Source organism: Chinchilla lanigera, unplaced genomic scaffold (genome assembly GCF_000276665.1).
Source record: "Chinchilla lanigera isolate Chin_1 unplaced genomic scaffold, ChiLan1.0 scaffold00023, whole genome shotgun sequence".
NCBI classification, from domain to species: Eukaryota; Metazoa; Chordata; class Mammalia; order Rodentia; family Chinchillidae; genus Chinchilla; species Chinchilla lanigera.
In genome coordinates, this window is record NW_004955424.1 from 12,666,121 (window position 1) to 12,685,244 (window position 19,124).

Consider the following 19,124-nt stretch of genomic DNA (forward strand, 5'->3'; position numbering starts at 1 on the left):
GTTAAGAGACCAGTGTTGACCATCACCCAAAGGAGAGGAGTCAGTGGATTGACCTTGCCCCACCCAGGCACCAGTCCCTGAACACACTTGCGTACCAGCCCTCACAGGCCCCAGAGCTCAAACCCACCACCCCAGCCTCCAGGGTTGGAGCTGGATGCCTATGTCATTAAGAGAGAGACTTTTATTATTCCCATAGGGAAGGGAGACACAAGGGGATCACTAAGAACTACAGCGGGTGCCTGGAAAATAAATTAAAACTGAAATGCATCAAAACAAAAGGAAGAGAAGAGAAATGGAGAGCGGCTGGGAGGCTGCAGTGACAGGCGGCCTGCCCAGGCAGGCAGGCTCTCCATGGATAAGGCCAAGCAGTCCCAGGCCTCAGCCGGCCCATTTCCTGTCCTTCTGCTGGTGGTGGCCTCAGGCTCCAAGCCCTGCGGGGCTGTGACCTGAGGCCTCCCTGTAGCCTGGCCAGGGAGTGACCAGAGTCCAGCTTGGGCCCCCCAGGGGCCTGGCCAGCAGCAAGCAGCACTCTGCCCTTGTGGGTTCATAGTTGCTCCCCTAGTCATTAGAGGTGACGTCGATGTCCTCTCCGTTGGCCTGCTTCGTGGCAATGCGCCACCGGTTGATGTGGTGCGAGCCTTTCTTCTTCTGCTCAGACTCTGGTCCTTCTTCCTCCAGCTTCTGCCGTTTGTACTTCGTCCTCCGGTTCTGGAACCACACCTTCACCTGAGCCAGGGAGGGAGGGGGCACAGGTGAGAAACACCCACGAGGCCCCAGGGCAGCCAGAGGGACCTCAGCACTTGGGGTGAGCTGGGGACGAGATGAGGAAACTGAGGTTGTGCAGGGCGAAGGCCCCCTCCTCCAGCCAGTTGCCGCAGGATGGGCCTAGAGAACTGCTCTTCCAGATGCAAGTGACATGGGGCAGGAAGAGGACCCAGAGGGAGGGATGGTTTTCCTGCCCTTCTCAAGCAAAGGTGAGGGAGGGGGCCTTGGAGCTGCCGAGCATCCTGGTTCCTGCAGCCACAGCAAAGCAGAGAGCAGACGTGAAAGAGCAGAGAAGACTGCCGCTCCACAGGTTCTAGAGAAGACATAATAATTGCTCCTTTGCAGGGTTGAGTGAACAGTAAATGCAAGAACATGTGACAAGGCACAGGTGAGTTCCCAGGGAGCCTAAAGTAGCCCTGTCCCTGGGCTATCCCCATACTCTTTGCTGCACAAAAACAGTAGACATGGCTTTATCACCAGGAGGTGGTATCCATACCAAGAGCAGGCCCTGGAGCAACCACACCACTCCTAGGTGTCCCAGAACCACCCCTGGAGGCTCTGACCTGCATGTTGTCAGTGTCCTTCATCAGAGGGCCCGGTATGAGCTGCACCATGTGGAATTCCCCTACCCCACATCAATCGGGCAGCAGGGAGCCCTGTTCCTTGGGTGTCAGCTCCTCAGCAAACTCTTGTCCTTCTTGGACAGACAGCATGGGGAGGAGGTATATCTGAGGCCCCACCTCAGAGCACTGCTCTGTCCTTCAGAGGCAGCTCTAGACTGCCTGTGCACATAGCACTGGTCCGTGTGGCTCATCCACATGTGGGAACAGGCCACAGAAGAAATCCTGAGGAACAAAATCAAGCTCCTAGTTGAACACAGTGAGCCCTGCCCCCTTCTGTGTCAGGCAGCGAAACCCCTGACGGTACGAAGGTTGGGGTTCAAACAGAGGCTCGACAAACATCTTCCTTGATGGCAGAGGGGCAGACTTGTGATTCTGAACTTCTCCAGGGAAGCCTTCCCAACCATAGACCCATCTCTAATTATCCCTCTCTTCCTCTGCCAGTGTTTATTCAGGCCAGACCCAAGCCATACTCAGAGTTGGAAAAGGGAGCTGGGTACCTACCTTGGCTGTCTCTTCCCTTCTCTGGGCTTAAGTCCCTCATCCACAGGAGAAATGTGTTTGGAACCCTTGCAGCTCCAGGATACCTCCTGGATGGAGGCTCCAGAGTGTGCCCAGGGGGCATGCAGGGAGATCAGGTTGCCAGGCACAGACAGTTCCCTGAAAATGTTAACTCACTGAAAAGCAGGTGGGTGCTGCCTGGTGCTGCCCGCCGCAGCTGTGCAGACAACATGCAGTGAGCTGGGGGGGTTGAGTGGTCGTGGGCACCTTAGTCTTTGCAGCAGTGGTACCTTTGAGGAACGATCTTGGACCTTGGGCAGAGCTCAGGGAAGCTCTTAGAAAGGCTGCCCAGTGTAGCCCCTGGGTCAAGCACAGGCCTTAGCCACAAAGTCAGGCAGTACAGCCAGAGGCAGGCCTAGAATCCAGGTCCCTGCAGCAGCAGCAAAGCAGAGAGCAGACATGAAGGAACACTCATGCTTGGTATGGTTTCACGGGCCAAGGTGGATAAGCCACCTCACACACCATCAGCTACTCCTCTCTGTCCTCTCCATTAAGTCTTGCTCAGTTTCCCCCTCATAATCCCCCACTGCACCATCAGGATTCCACTACGCCATCTGCCTGGCAAGTTGATTTTAGAGCACTAGGGTAGGGACACCAGAGCCAGCCATGGAGAGGGAAGCTGGCCCAGAAAGAGACAGGATTCCTTGCTAAATGGATGGAATGAGGACCTGGGGTTTCGTCCTTCATTTCCAGGGCATGGTACATACCCGTAGCCTGTGTCTCTCACCTCAGGTATGCACGGGAAGGAGGCAGATGCTCTGGACACAGGGCATCTGAATTCCATGCCCACCTATTATTGGGCATAGGGCTGGGCATGGATGGTTCTCAGCACAACCATTTGGCAGCCATCCCGGCCCCTGCCTTCATCCCCACAGCCTGCTGTGACTGTGCCAGCTAGTGGGTGGGTGGGTGATCTCACCCTGCCTCCTGTGCATGACTCAGGGTTGGATGCAGGGCTGGGGTGTCATTTCTAAGAAGCCCAAGTGGGCCGGCCACAGGAGAACCCCAGGTGATGGTGGACAATCTCAGGGACAGAGGGTTCCTCCTTGTACCTTTCTCCCTCCTACACACACTACCAAGTCTTCTGTGAAGGCGACCTGACATTCATACTGGCCTCTAGCAAGATGGACCCAGAATACTACCCTTGCTCAGCAATCCTGATTCAAAGAAGTAAAGCACCCATGGTAGAACTGCAGGTACAGGATATGTTCTCAGCCCAGAGGCAGCTTCCTGGCATACCAAGTAAAAGATGATGCACACCATTTTCTCCATGGAAATATTGCGGTCAAGGAGGCAGCTCTCTAGAAACAAGGATACAACCCTTTCCCGAGGCAGCTTGGCATCTTCTGGAGAATAGCCTTGGGCTGAGTGTCCAGATGCTGTTTACAAAGGCTAGTAACAGGGGATGCTTATGACTTCACAATGTTAGTGACAAAGCCAGGATGCACAGCATTGGCACAGTGTGGTCACAACCATAGAAAACACAATCTAAGGGGCTGGGGATTTAGCTCAGCGGCAAAAGCGCCTGCCTGGCAAGCGCAAGGTCGTGAGTTCCGTTCCCGGTACCGGAGAAAAACCAAAAAAAAAAAAAAAAAAAAAAAAAAAAAAAAAAAAGAAAACACAATCTATGCATAGGGAAAAAAGAAAAAAATGTTCCCAAACTATGAATGACTTTTCTTTTTTCTTTCTACTTTTATGAATTTTCTTTAATGCATTATTAAGAATAGTTTTTCTTACATATACGTGTGGTGCTGGGGATTGAACATAGGGCCTTGCACATGCCAGACAAGTACTTTACCACTAAGTTATACTCCCAGCTTTTAAAAGTTTTATTTTAAAACAGGGTCTCACTTGGTTTCCCAAGTTGGTCTTGAATTTGCAATCCTCCTGCCTCAGCCTCACAACCTGAGATTACCAGCATGTGCCACCATACTCAGCAATGGCTACTTCTGCTTGGAAATAAAAAAGGAAATGAGCTCTGCGTATAATAGATGACAGTGATATAACATTTTCACTCAGCAGGGCAACTCTGGAGTCATCTATGGAGAAGAGTGAACCTAGAAGGAAAGCAGGTCGTATGTTGTGGCCACCAGCTCCATAGGAACTGGCCTTGACAGGCTGTACCCATTCTGTGTGTGCCTCCCCATCCCAGCACTAACACACTACCCACCTCTCTCTCAGTCCCAAAAGCACAGACAGAATGTTAGCTGGGCATCCCCTCAATCGACTTAATGCCTCTAGACTTGGAGAGAGATTCTCTGTGCTCCCTTAAATCCTCACTTCACCAAGTATCTCTCAAGTTCTTAGTGAAGCCAGATCCTTTCAAGACTTCCCACTTTTGCCCAAGTTCCCAAACTTGGAATACTTTAAGATCCTGCTCAGATGTTCCCAGACAGCAGGACTATCCGAGGGCCCAGCCCAGCAGAGCTCTCCCACATACGGTCATCTACTGGCCAAGGTGAGGTGACCTAACCCTGTGCTTTAGAGAAAAGACGACAGGATCAGACCTGGAAAATAGGAAGAAATCAACAGAAGAGGAACTGAAAACTAATCAGAAAAGGGTTATGGGAGGTGCTGAGTGTTGGAGAGATCAGAGCCTTTTTTGGGGGGCTTATTTTAGGGAATGCTTTCACAAGTGAGTCAATTCTTAATTCTGTGTGGTAGACTGGATTACCACTTCTTGAAGGAATGGGAGGGAAAGCTATTGTTGACAGGAGCAAAGCTCAGCTTGAGTGAGACAAGATGAAGGAGATGAAACTACAGTGAATGAATGAACATATTACTTCTTTAAAGGACTGGTCAGTGTATGCACTATAAATGAAGGCATGTGTATATTAATGTAGGAGTAAATGCACAAATTAGCCAATAAACAAACAATCTCCAGCTCCACCCAATACCTTAGAGCACATCACATTTTACTTTGGAATAATGTGCTGTTCTGAATGAAGGAAGTCTAGATCCCTTCTTTTTCATCACTCCCTCAACCTCACCCCTGCATATTTTTAAGGGAATACCTTCCTAAGGAGTTCAGATCTCCTTATCAAGATCTTGTAACTGACATAGGGAGCTTCTCCTTATGTTCTACAGTTATCTGTTCTGCTTTAATTTAAGCATGTCTTCTTATTCTGTCACCCTCAGACACAGAGAAAGTCCTCAGACTAGACAATCAAGTCACCCCGCAGCCTGCTGTCCTCCCTCCCTTCTCCCGTGGGGATCCATTTCCTTTCATTTGTTCACGTCAATGTTCCCATCTCAAGGCCAAGCCCAATGCCACACTAAGCTCAACCCTTATCCCCCAAGCTGAGGTCACCTCCAACTCCACACCAATTATGCTGTACTCCTTCTATGTCTTCTTATTTCCTCTTTCCCTAGCCCATCCTGGACCCTCACCCTCACTCACTCTCAGGGAGACATCACAAAATTCACCAGCCTCTCCAGGACCATGTTTCTTGACCCAGCTTCTCCTAGAGCCACTCCAATCTTCTTTATCTCCTCCTCACCCCACCACAAAGGACTCCTGGATCATCAGAGATACAGAAACTCTTGAAGAGAGGAGCCAAGACTTAGAGAAGGGACATGTGGTCACAGAACCACAGGATGTTGATAACAAAAGTCTCTCGACTTCCTTGAATTTCAGGGAAGCTTGGATAGCTCCCTCCCACCCATCCTCCAAAGGACAGAGCATTCTAGAGCAGGAAGTGACTGCTAGAAGCTTCCCTTTCATACCTCTGGGGAAAACCCGTTAGTAGCGGACTACATGCTCCTGCCTCCAAATACCTTCCTCCCTGCTCTGAGGCTCCAAGATGGCAGCTGGACTTCATAGCAACTTCACCTTCTCACCCTGCTCTCTCAAACCCTCCCCTTCCTCGCCTCTAACTGAGAATCCTATGCATCCCTCCAAGCCTTTCAAGTCAGAGGCCTCCTGGAATCTTTGTGCCCACTGACCACCCTCAGCCTATAGCTGTGACCTCAAGACTCCAGTCAGTCATCCTTGCATGTACTACAAATGTCCATACTCTGCCTTTAGCCTCCACCACTGAATGAGGACTCTCCAAGGCTAAGGATCATGTTTTTGCATCCTTTTTCCCTCACAGCTCAGCTAAAGTCACAATTAGGCAAAGTCAAAGGAGATCTGCTCAGAGCAGAAAGTGCAGCTGGAAACACTGACCAGCTGATCAGCCAGGAGCATTTACATTCTTTCATTCCTGTTAAAACTAATGTATCCCCTCACATGAACACATACATATACATAGAAGCATGCAAGTGGCATGGACATTGTATGGCATCTGATGTAATATCATCTGACCTTTGGGCATCAATTACAGTAAGCCAACGTGCTTTATATTCATCACATACATACACACACACACACACACACGCACATATACACACACTCACTATACTTAAGTCTCTGATCTGACCCAGGACTTAGTCTGTTCAACAAGTCTGTAAGACTAAAGCTTAGATGGGTGCCCTTCCTGACACAATGGCTATGCCACGGCAGTGAGGAGCAAAATAATTGGGCCAGAAGGAAAACTAACTCTTTCTTGGGACTTTCCTTCCATTTCCCAAGTTGACCCACTGACCATCCCAGGACAAATTCCCTACTCCTGGCTAAACATAAAGCCCTATACCAACCACGCAATAGCATAGTCTGTCCACCTCCCAGCATCTGGCACTGAATCTCTGGGAGCACACCACACTCTCACTGCTTAACCTTCCCAGAAGTTTTATCCACAAACCAGTGTTTCTAGTATCTGAATCAACAATCAGCTATAAAAGTGCAAGGAAAAGGGAAATAGAGCAACGGGGGTGGTGGTGGTGTGAACAGTGACAATATGCAGCAAGAGGAATGACATAACATTCACATGTGTGGAGTCAAAGAAATGTATCTATTCATTCAATACAAGTTTATTGAGCATCTATTCCATGCTGGGAACTGAGCCCAGCCCTGTGAGAAACAGATAGGCTTGGCCTCTGCTTCCCACAGCCAAGATGCTCAAGCCTATTGTTCCTCAGAATCATCCAGAGGGCTGTTTTAAAAACTTTCTCCTGGGCTCTATCTTGTACCCTCTAAGAGAATCTCTTAGGTGAGGCCTGGGAATCTTTATTTTAAGATCTCCCTATGAGATGCATGCAGCTGAGCTATAGACTGATATTTGGACATGAAAGATAATTAAGAAAGTAATAACATCACAATGAGATGCATATTATGATTGTAGGGAATATACTGTGAGCTCTGAGAATGTGGAGGAGGGATTATTTAGAGTTACAGAGAAGTAGAATATAAATGAGCCACAGAAACTAAGGGCTGGAGAGAACCTTGGGATTCATTTCACTCAGTGGCACAGATACCCTGACTGAGGCCCAGGGAGAAGACAGAGCCATAGCCCATGGGATGGAAGATAACCATCAGCTTCCATATGAATACGCTGCCAGTTACTAATAGTTCTATTTAGATGGAAGTTTGGGATGGATAGACACAGAAGATGAAACAAAAGAGATAATCAACAGATGGGTAAATAGTGGTTACTGTTAGGAAGAAAAACATGTGATTAATAGGAACATAGGAAATAATTTATAAATTAACAGATGTAGATGGATAGATATAAAACAGCTATCCATGAGCAGATTAGAGAGCTCTGAGCTACAAATGTAGTTACTCACAGCAGAAATATATAGCAGGAAGCTGATGGGAGTATCTGACGTTTGATAAATAGCTGATAGCTGAAAATGACAGCTAGGTTTGCCTGGTAAATACTGAGAGGTGGATAGATAATTAGTTAATGACGCAGCCTAGGTCAAATGATAAGTTATGAGGACAACAGAAAGTCACCTCTGATGATAGAGACTGGATGACACAGGAAGAGGACTGGCTTACAGGACACCCAGGTTTGGTCCTTATTAGACCATTAACCTGACATATTTCTTTAAACAAAGGGAGGAAAGGGGCTGGGAATACGGATTAATATTATTTGAGTTTTTATTAGGTGCCTCTAATCTTTGCAAGACCAATCTGAATGGAAAACCAGATCTCGGAGAGGTCCAGTGCCTTGTTGAAGGTCACACAGTTAGTTAGTAGGGAGGTCTGAAGTCATGTCTGCCTGCTGTGTGGCAAGGGCAGTCCTCAGTCCATCTCTGTTTTAGGATCCTCCCCTGGAAAGAGATGTGGCCACCATGAAATTCCTCATGCTCAAACCTCCTAGTTCTATCATTTTTTTGCTGTTGTTCCTACACAAACATCAGCTTGTTTTACAGAGGTAACAAGATAGGCCATGAGTTCTGATAATAAAGCTGGATACATTACTTTATTCTGTCTGGTTTTATCTTAAATATATGTCTGAAACATCTCAATAAAAATAAAGGAAACAGTCCATTTACTAACTGACATTGTGAGCCACAAATATTGATAGGCTGCTACATTCAGTTCGAAAGAAAGTTAATTAAAAATGCTCTCACTGAGCTAAAAATTGGAAAGTTTAAAAACAATGGCATTATTTCAACAAGAGCTAATCTGTGAGTGGTGGGATTACAAACTGTTTTGTTTTCTTACATTTCCGCAATTAAAATTTAATAAATATTACTTTTTAAATGAAGTTAATTATAAACACCATTTTAAAGTTGACACCTTGTTTTAAACAATAATTTTTTAAAACTGCTTGCCAGGAGTGAGATGAGGTGTTATTAATTTATCTTTTAAACATAGCTCTCTTTTAAAACATTTTTAAAAATTCACACTGTTGCTTTGGGAGATTTTTCTCTGCAGCAAAACAGCCCAGGAGCAATTCTGAAAGCTCACAGGTCTTGCGGTGGAGCCGGGAGCCACGCACTGACTGTTAAGTGGGGCATCAGATCCACACTGCAGTGGATGCCAAAATGCCAGGACCAGAGGGCCAGATTGGGCCGGAAAGCGGGGGTCCTGGTTAGGTTCTCCAGCTCCCCCAACAGGTTATTTCCTACCCTCCCTGCCAGTGGGAGGCCCCAGGCTGCCTGCCCAAGTGGGGGCCTTCCCACGGGGCTGGGGTGGGAGAGGAGGTGGTGGTGATTTAGTAGGGAGCTAGAAAGGGCAGCAAAAGATGAAATGCCAGTGGGGTGAGAACCGTTGAGCTTGGAAGTCACCATTCTCACCCACAAATGTAGCTGGTAGGGACCCAAGGCCTTTCCAGACACTAAACCCCACCTCCCAGGCAGCACCTGGACTGAGGGCCAAACCAGCACACCGCCTGGGCAGACCAAGAGTTTAGATGCTGCTTTCAGGCAGCATTTATTTATGGGAAAGAGCTTACAAAGAACCAGTCTGCCTTCTTATAGCACCCATTTACTTCAAATTTTTTTTACTATCAATTATAAACATGCTATGCAGTAATTGTAATCTCAGCCAGTTCAAGCCCCGACAACCCCTCTGGGGTTTATCCCCCCACCAGTCTTGGCATGATAGAGCACCTCTAGTACAGGGCCTACTTCTCCACCCTCCGGCACCCTCCCAGAGGCTCCTGTGCACACACTACAGTCCCCAGATTCCTAGTCCATGCCGGGGCCAGTGCCATTCTCAGACCCCAAACAGGGGCTGGTCTCTCCCTGGCTCAGTCCTTCAGCTTCCGACGCCGGTAGCCTGGGACGCCTGGGCTTTCTTCCCCTACACTACTTGCTGGCAGCTGAGGCCCCGCTAGCTTTGCCCATGAACAGCAGCGCAGCCAGAGCGGGGAAGGCCGGGTCACCCCGCTGAACGGCGAGCGCCCCACGCAGCAGCCGGCCGGTCTGGAGCGGCTGCAGAGATACCCGGGCTGAGATCAGTCCCAGAACAACCGGTGCTGCCCACTGGCTCTCGGTACCCTGGGTCTCCCGAGGGCCTCCGGGAACCCACTCCCATAGACGGTGTGCATCTGCTGCTGGGCCCATAGCACTTCTTTGAAGTCAGCAGGCTAGGCCCAATCGGAGGGCAGGGGCTAAGAGAACAGGAGCGCCGCACGGATGGCTTTCGGATGAGACAACTCCGGGCCAGGCTAGGCCGAGGCCCAGAGCCGCCGCTGCACCGCCCGCCCCACCTCCTCGGTCGCCGGCTGCCAGGCGCAAGGCAGGGCACGGCCTGGTGATAATTACCTGTGTCTCGGAGAGGCTGAGGCTGCCGGCCAGCTGCTTCCGCTCGGCACCCACCACGTAGTGGTTCTTCTCGAAGGCGCGCTCCAGCCGCAGCAGCTGCGAGGGCGAGAAGGCCGTGCGGATCCGCTTGGGCTTGCGCGCGAAGGGGCCGTGCAGAAGCAGCCCGTCCTGGGGCACGTCACTAGCTGCGGCCCGCGGCCGGCCGACGGCAGCACACGCGGGTACAGATAGAGAGAAGGAGCGCCGTGAGCCGCAGCCTGGGGAGCCGGCCAGGTCCGGCCTCCCGCCAGGCTCCCGCGCCCCCAGAGCACTTGCGGCTCTCTCCAGTCTTGACACCTTGTCCTCTTCTCTTTTTTCCCTCTACTGCCTAAGTCTGCCCCGCTTCCCAACATCTCCCCGTATAGGCCCGGGACGCACGGAATCCCAGAGCTCACTCTTTTCGACCAAGAGGTGAGCCCAGGCCTGGTGAAGCGTCCCTCTGCCCAAATCCACACTCCCTGGAGCAACCGACGAGGCCGAGGGGTGGCAAAAGACCCTTGGTTGTCCTTGCCCAGCCTCCTCCTTGGCCCCCAACGGTTTGTTTTTAATGAACTGGCCGCTTAGCATCTCTCTCCAGGAGGTTGGGGAGTATAGGCAGGGCTGGGTGTCCGGTGGTAAGGGAAGCAATCAGATTCAGACTCAGAAACTAGAAGCTAGGACTCTCCCTTCACACCTGCTTAAACTAGTCTTGCAGCAAAATGCCCTGGCTATTAGCCCCTTGAGAACTCCTGCCAACAGGCCCAGAATTTGTCTTAGGATAGGTAAAAGTAGAGCAAAAGCTAGATCAACCCTTCAGGCAGCCCCTGGAAATCTAAAGTTAGGGCTATTTCTTTCCTCTTCCCCACCTCTCTCTCCCCAGTCTTTAAACTGTCTGGAGGCCCAGCTACTAGGCTAAAACCCAGTCTTCACAGGAGATTCTTGCTGCTCCCGGTGAGAAAAGAACGCACTTCACCCCTGAATAGTCCCATACTCAAGGAACATGAAAACTAGTATCTAGATGTCATCTTTCTCTCATATATACACACACACATACATAGGTTTCTGGATGAGCATGTGTATGCTACAGCCTCCCTACTGTCTTTCTCTCTCATTTATTGTATAGGATTATTGAAGTGTGATTGTCCCTTGGCAAATGTTGGACCCAGCTCCCACACTCAGTAGGATTGGATGAGGCTGGAGTGGTGGTCAGGGAGTATTAAGGCCCAAAACAGGCATGTACTCACTGCCCCAGTCACAGCAACCCCCCTCAACACACACACACACACACACACACACACACACACACACACACACTGGGCCCTCACATGATTTCTGTCTTAGCTGTACATGTTCATAGACCCGAAACAAGCCTTGACAATATTGCCTGTGGTTTCTCACACAGTGGCATGTAACAGTCCCCCTGACCCACCAACAACACGGAGCCCTAGATGGAATGTTTTGACAAGAATTAGCTGTTGAGATTGACTGATCCAATTAATTTCTTCAGAGATGGCTACTGGTTTGACTCAATTTGACCTGCTGTTTTGCTCTTAACACAATGATCTGGACAATTCAGTCACGCTCTCCCATCTCTGGAAACATCTATGTCAGTGAAGTAGAAACACATCATGGAGATGCTATTGCTAACACTCTCCAGCTAACTGTGTCTCTCTGCTGGTAGAACCGGCCTAACTTTACTTTCTCCAAGTCTCTTGGCTTTAAAGATTTATGCTGGCTAATTTTATTGGGATTTGCGGTGGAACGTGAATGCTAAGGATTGAGGGGCTGCTGCTTCCAGGGAGACAAAGTCATTAACCTCCAGTCACCTTCTCCATTTCAGGCAGCTAGATTTGTGCTGCTACAAAAGGGGGTGGGATGATATCACAGGGAAGTGACAGAGGGACAAGTGCCCACCGAGCTATTCAACATGCAGCAGGCCCCAAGGCCTGACTGAAGAAAAGTTTAAGTGGGGTGGTGGAAGGACAGAGTCAAGGGAGGTATTCTGCCACAGAAGGCTAAGTGGAGAAAAATAAAGTCTGTTCAGGGGGACAACAAAGGATTGAAATTCTGGGGGTAAAGACTAAAGACAAGGAAAGGTGGGGAAGGCATGTAGGCAGCTTCTTACTCCTGTTAAAATGAATTACTTCAGAAAACAACATTGTTGAGTCCCGCTGACGTCTCCACAGTATTTTCCTCTGAACAGATGAACCAGAGAAGGAAAGAGTATTAAAAAAAAAAACAAAACAAAAAAACCCTAGCTCATCTCAGCATTCCGTGTTTTCTTTTAGCTGCCAGCTGGCCTAAGTTGGTCAGCAGTGTGACATAAGCACAGAAAGGCCCCACAGGTGTGAGTGAGTGGGGTGCAGAGGTGTTGGGGATGTGTGGGGCTGGGAACGCAGGGTTGCACTGTGCTGTGGTATGTCCTCCTTAATGGTTGTTTTGTGTCAGTCACCTGTGTGGTGGAGTGGAGTGCTCTGTGTTTTCATAAACCCAGAGTGAAGGATGGCACCAAGAAGCTCTGTGCTGACATACGCTCTCCTTGCCTTCAGTCTGGCTAGTTTTGGGGAAAACCTCACTGAAAGAAAGGTCCCGGTTCCTTGTAATGTCCTGTCTTGGTGCCCATCTGCGTGCAGGAACACAGCAATCCTTTTAAGCCAACATGAAGAAGGAGGAGGTTGGGAAATTATCCAAAATGCTGATAAACGATGATAGGTTATTTGATTCCAAAAGAAGTAGGGCTTTTCTCATCAAGAAGGAGAAAGTTTAGTACAAAACTAACAGCCCCAACGTGCTGGTCAATTGATAATTTGTTTCTGAAAGGACAAGAGCGCTTTAAGTTTCTAGCTACCTGGGCCCCTTTTACTCTAACCTGCAGGAAATGTTCTTTCAATCCTACCACCTCCAGCCATGCCTTCCCTTCAGTTCCCAAGGCTGGACCACAAGGGTCAAACAAGCTTGTAGCTGGGGTGCAGCCTATTTGGGTGACAGCTGTAATTCCACGCTGTGAGAATGTGTTGTCAGTTTCGGACTAGCACAAGTAGAAAAGTGGAAAGGGACGGTCACAGCCTTCCCTGGAGTTAGGAACTGAACATTCCCCACCCCACTGGTTTTCCTACAGCCTCTGCGGGCCTCTTCAAGGCAATAGCTGTCTGGGAACTAGCAATAGATACTTCCAGGAATAAGGTGGCAGGAAGCGAGAGCCAAGGGTCCAAAGCGGCCTGGGCTGAAGGGAAGGCCTCTAGAGAGGCCGGGGCCGGCCACGGGCTTCAGGCTGGATTACAGGGCGGAGGGGCCTGGGGCTATGACTGGGAGAGGCAGGCCAGGCAACGGAGATTACCTCCTTCCCCTCCCTCCTGCCGGAACAAAAGCACCCTTTGAAGCTCGGCCCATTACCATCGCTAGTCCGAGAGGGCTAGGTCTCTCACGGCCTCCTCTGAGAACCGCTGTCTGGCCCTAGAAAGTTCTTGATCTCCAGGAAATAGCACCGAAAGGCAGCCAATCTCGCTCTTCGCGGGTTCCTCTCCTACGGGCCTCGAGAGCTGCCCGGGGGTTGGAGGTCTTGATCTTTAGCACTGGCTTTTCCTCTTCCACAGCCTCGCCTAGTGTTGAAGCGGCTTCCCAGCCTGCCAGGACCTCACAGCCTGAGAGCGCAACGCGCAAAGCGCAGACACGTTTCCTTTTCGTTCGGGTAGGGTTTCGTTTCTTGCTTTAAAACGGGCTGAAAAGAGCATCGCAGAGACCGGGTTCTCTAGAAAACGCGGCGCCGGAGGCCCTGGGACGGCTCCGCTCTCAGTCCAGAAGCCCGGCCGGGACTGGAGGATGCAAAGCCGCTGAGACGCGCTCGGTCTGCCGAGATGACTGGCTACAGTACCTCAGGGTTTGAAAAGTCCTTCGGTACCCACCGTATTTCTGAGCGGGAGAATACGGCCACACTTGGCTCCATCTCCGCGTCCAGATATGGTTCTTGAGAGAAAAATCTGAGTGTTTGTGCAACTCGACAACGTACCCGCTGGGACTGAGGGCGCAGGGAACAGCGACAATTTCCTAGGGCATTTTGCCGAGAATTTATCCTGCTTCACCTGGCTGGGGATGCCGAGAACCAGAGCTGGATCTCTTCCACGGCGTCTGCTGCCCTCCGTGACCCTGGCCCACTCGGGAGAGGCCGGAGGTGCAAAAGGTGGTGCAGAGAGCAGGGTATTCGGGATCCGAGATCCGAAGCGGAGCGTGGCGCCCGGGTGGCCACTTCTGGTCAAGCAAAGCGGCTGGGCAGGGGTTAGGACTTGCCACCCCTTCGCCTCCGAGCCCCTGTCCCCTTACCACTTCCCTACCCACCCATCGCAGGCTCACGAACTGCGAACGCTCAAATTCTGCCTGTGGGCACAGATTTTGAGACCCAGACTAAGGATTGATACCGTTTGAGATGGGGGTAAATTCGAATGAAACTTCATTTTATCAGTAAATTTTTATTTTTAAGTGACGGTAACTTTTTCCAAAGTGGCGAACATTGTATTTCATTCCTTTTCTTCTTCTTCTTCTTCTTTTTTTTTTTTTTTTTGGATTTGGATTTGGAAAAACCTTCGAAATCCCACAGAAGTCTACCCACAAAAATTCTTGTTCAAAGTAATTACTTTCTCTGGATCCATGGGATCCTCCAGGTAAGTTTCTATTGGCCAGGTGGTACTGAGAAAATTGGACCTCGGAAAGCAGCTGCTTCTGTCAAGCAGTTATAGACAAAGCTTTAAGAAGCAATTTTTCTTTTTTGTGTAAATAATTGTACCAAACATCTAATTTACTTTGGTTGTATACACTTTGCTCACCATCAAATTAGCTCCAGGAGGGGAAGCCCGAGTGTTGTTCTTTTCATCGCTTTACTCAAAGCCGAATAACCTAGCTCCTTCCGAGCAATGGAACCTCATATGTCTCAGGTCTAGTCTACACTAACAAAATAATATTGGGAAATAAAGCAATTGTGGTATAAATCAAGGCCAGAAAAGAAACAGAAAGAAAGAATCCAACAGATTCAAGGAAAAAACCGAACTCCAACAAATGCAACTCTTGTTTGGGAAAGTCAGATAATTCGTGTGTGTGTGTGTGTGTGTGTGTGTGTGTGTGCGCGCGCGCGCGCGCGAGTGTGTAAGGACTATGGGGGATCTGAACTAGCAAACCCATTGCCAGTGCAGACTAGGGGGCTAGGACTGGCTACGACCTTAAAAGCCCTCTGCCCACGCCCCCTGCTCAGGAGGACTGTCCTCGGTCTGGCAGCAGCAGAGTGGGCTCCCCGAGACGGCCATCGATGGAGGAAGCCAGTTCACTTATTTCAAACCTTTCTCAGCCTGGGTGTGAGGGGCGCGTGTGACTTGAAGAAATCTGGCCAAGGTGGCAGAGAAACATCCCAAGACATCCGAGCACTCCATACTGAACATTAACTCTGCGGTTCGCTCCGCCCGCTGCCTTGCTTCCCACCGGGCCGGACACGCAGGTGGACTTTACCCTGTTCCGATGCATTAGCGAAGGCTGATCCCTGGAAGTTGATGATGAATGTGAGAGCAAAGTATGGTCCCGGCTCAAGCCAGGGCGTGGGAGGACAGCGGGCCCTGAGCTCTCTGGGCTGAGACTGGCTTAATCGCGAGAGAGCATAGGTCGGCCGAGAAGGGACAGGAGTGGCTGGCTGCAAGGATGCGCCTGGGTTTGGCGTCCGAAACAGTCTCATTCCTGGGAAAGCCTGGAGGTTCCAGCCGAGCTCCCTGGGCGGAAGACCCACGCGGCAGAGCGCAGACGGATCCCGCGAGGCTTTACGGCGTTTGGGAACCGACCTCCGCGGACCCGCACCCTTCTCAGCAACTTCTCAACAGCCCCGCGCGCCCCCGAGCCTCCCCCGCGTCCTCGCGGCACGGATGCCCGCAGCCCGCGCCGGCGGGCACAGCGTGGGCACTCACCCTGGAAGCGGTGGCCGAAGAAGCGGTTCCGTAGGACCCAGGGGTAGAAGTGGAGAGGGTCCCGGTGCTGGGCGCCGAAGAAGGAATGCGGGGGCTGCAGCGGGGAGGCGCCCAGCTGGTGCGCCGGGTGCACAGTCAGCGCGGGGTGGTTCATGGCCTCGGGGAAGACGAGCTCTGGCCCTCCGTAGAGCGAGCGGCCGGCGCCCGCGGCGGCTGCGGCCGGAAAGCCGCTCACGAAGGCTGCCTCGGCCGCGCTGGGATGAGGGTAGTTGAGCGCCGTGGGCCGGAGCGGTTCTTCTGAGGCGGCCGCCGCCAGGGGATGGGAGCCCGAGCCCCCGCCGCCAGTGCCCCCGCCGGTGCCACCGTCCTTGGCTACCAAGGACTCGATGGTAAAACCCCGCTTGGCCGCGGGCTGGAACATGGTCGCGCCCGCCGTAGCCGTGCGAGACAGCGGGGCTCTGGGGAGCGCTCCGCGTGCCGGCGCTGCCGCCTTGCGGGGTGTGCACCCAGCCAGGCACATGCACACACACCCGCACCCCTCACCTCCTCTGCCCTCCCGCCCGCGATCGGCCCCCGCCGGCGAGCCTGGCGCCGGGCAGTGAGGGGCACGCTAGCCCGCGGCGCGGGGTCCAGCCACCGCGCACAGCCGGGAGCGTCGGCCCCTGCGGCCGAGCGGGGAGCTCCCGGCGCGGGCACCGGCGCTCGCACGCTGCCTGCGATACAGCTAGCTGCTTCTACGGCCCGAAGGCTGAGCCCCGCTCCCTCCCTTCCAAGTGTAGCCTGGGTCGACCCCGGCCCGCGATCCTCACAGCAATGCCCCGCCGGGCCTTGGCCACTGCGCTGCTTGGCTGGAGTTAGCGGGCACCTGCCCCGCGCTCGCCCATTGGCCGCCGCTCACCTGCCCCAAGGTGGGGGCGGGGTGGGGCGGGGCAAGGGACGGTGGGGGGGCTGGTAGGGAGGGAGCTTGCAGTCGTAGGCAAAAGCCGGACTGGAACCTTTGGGGGACGATCTACCCCAGCACCGCCACCTTCACCACTGCCGACGCACCCCCGCTTCTCCTCACGACTCCGCCCTTCTGCTGAGTCTGGTGGCTGCCGCAGCCGTCTCACCCTACGCTCGCGCGCAGAAGGCGTCTAAAGAGCCTGGGACTTTGGGTAGAAACTTCATCGCCTCTCCTCATTGTGCAATCCAATTGAACCCTCTCCCTTTCGTCCCGGGATGTTGTTTCAATTCTTAGAGAATTTGGATCCCAACGTAGGATGGGTGTTTGGGGTTGAGCAAATCGGTTCTCCTGAACCAACTTCTTGCTCCTCGGACCTGAGGCACCCTCTTGCTCACCCAGCGTCGGTTTCCTGAGAGCGATCTGAAGCTGGAGCCTCGTTCACGAGGTTTCGCGGTTTTTGGTTGTCGGGAAGGACAGCTCCGGAAAGGGTACGCTCATTCTTTTCTCGAGGAATCAGCCCGGCTCGGCCGGGGAAAAGTCGCGGGATCCCGCAGCCCTCCGGCAGCAGCGCGCTGCGCTCCAAGCAGTCCGCGTTTATCCGGCTACCACTGGCTCAGACCCGGACACTGGGCCCTGGCGCAGGGTGATCTGCTTTCCTTGCCCTCTCTACTGATGGGGCTCAAGTTCGTTTGGTGCCTCGGAGGACATTGTGCCTTGAATTCAAGCTGGCCCAGTGGCTCGAGCTGGTCCCCGAGAGGATGAACCGATCGCCTGGGACAGCAGCAGCAGCCTGGACTCCCCGACCTTCACCTTCCAACCGCGACGGCGGAGCAGCGGACAGGTCTGCTCTGGTCAGTTTCCATTTCATGCACTCATTGCTACCCCGCAAGTGAAAGGGCTGTCGGCAGTGAGGACCAGTATTCCACAAACTTTTCACTCGGGCTTTCCAGGCCGCAAGAAGACGCAGCGCCGGGGCCTAAGAGGGCTCTGGGCAGTGATGGGGAGGCTGGGTCCCAGACTGCGGTTCCGCTTTCTCATTGCTGCCAGGATCATTCCGAATGACCCGAGCACAACCCCAGCGTGCAGATCCTAGCTGAAACACGGGTGTGTGTGTGTGTGTGTGTGTGTGTGTTGCTTCACAGGACGCAACTCTGCGGGACTCCAGGCCACGTCTTGGCAGTGGCCGGTCAGAGCGCTGGGAGCCGGCGTCCGAGAGAGCGCTCCGGGGGCCCTCGCAGCTACAAAGCGGGTTAAAGTCTATTTTCCACTCCACTGCTTCGAAAAGCCCCCGCGCGCCGACGCCGTTCCGGCCCCCTTGGGCGAGGTGGGGAGAGAACTGCAAGAGGAGGAGGAGGAGGAGGAGGCCAAGGGACCGCACCCGGGAGCCCTTCGCGTCTTGGGCAACCCGGGGCCGGGCACCGCCGTAACGCCCCAGAAACGCCTTGGTGAAGGAATTGCTACGGAATGGGAGGCCAGCGCCCGCATCTCCGACTCATCTCTCGGATCTTTCGGGCTGTCTGTGGTGGTCTACCCACCTCTCCAGTTTCTGTCTCTGGCTATTTCCCCGTTCTTCGGCTTCTTTTCCCCCCAATACCCTATTTTTTTCTTCTCCTCTTTTGCCCCTCCCTGTCCTCGAAGCACCTTCTGGAAGAGTACCCAAAAGTCCGAGGGTGCGGGGCAGAAGCAAAGAACCAGGAGATTTTCGTTCTGTAGGGACAGAGATGATGGAGATTTCGCTGGAGCAAATTCCCTGCGGGGACGCGCGATCAACTGGATAAATGTTGTCTGGTTTTATACTCTGCAAAGTAAGGATCTAGTGCTGGGGTCTGTGACACAGGAGACAGGAGCTAACGCCAGTTGAACCTGGCCCCAAGGCCTTGCTCTCCTAGCCCTTGGGTGAATCCCGCTGGACCAGCCCCAGCTCCTGCCTCTCCAGCCCTCAAAGGCGGCTGGGCAGCAATGGAGAGGGGTTTATAATCTTCCAGACCATTCCAGACTTGCTTCTCCTCTGGGCACATCTATTTTCATTCATGCGTGTTTCTATCTAAATGGATAGACCTCTCTAATAACACCACCTTCCTTTGTTGTAATGTTTGAGCAATGCTTTGACATCCATGTGTCTGTCATTAACTGCGTTTTACAAATTAAATAGGCCACAGGTGATTGGGGCTTGATCTGGTC

At 52.3% G+C, this 19,124-nt stretch overlaps 1 protein-coding gene across 1 annotated transcript; it reads right to left on the reverse strand.

The window, feature by feature from the left end:
- Positions 1 to 159: 159 nt before the first annotated feature.
- Emx1 (empty spiracles homeobox 1) lies at positions 160 to 16,903 on the reverse strand. Its single transcript, XM_005385579.2, has 3 exons — positions 16,001 to 16,903; positions 10,047 to 10,231; positions 160 to 726 (listed from the first exon to the last, which is right to left on the reverse strand). The coding sequence occupies exons 1-3, from the start codon at positions 16,518 to 16,520 to the stop codon at positions 559 to 561; spliced, it is 873 nt and encodes a 290-aa protein (XP_005385636.1). The 5' UTR covers positions 16,521 to 16,903; the 3' UTR covers positions 160 to 558.
- Positions 16,904 to 19,124: the final 2,221 nt, after the last annotated feature.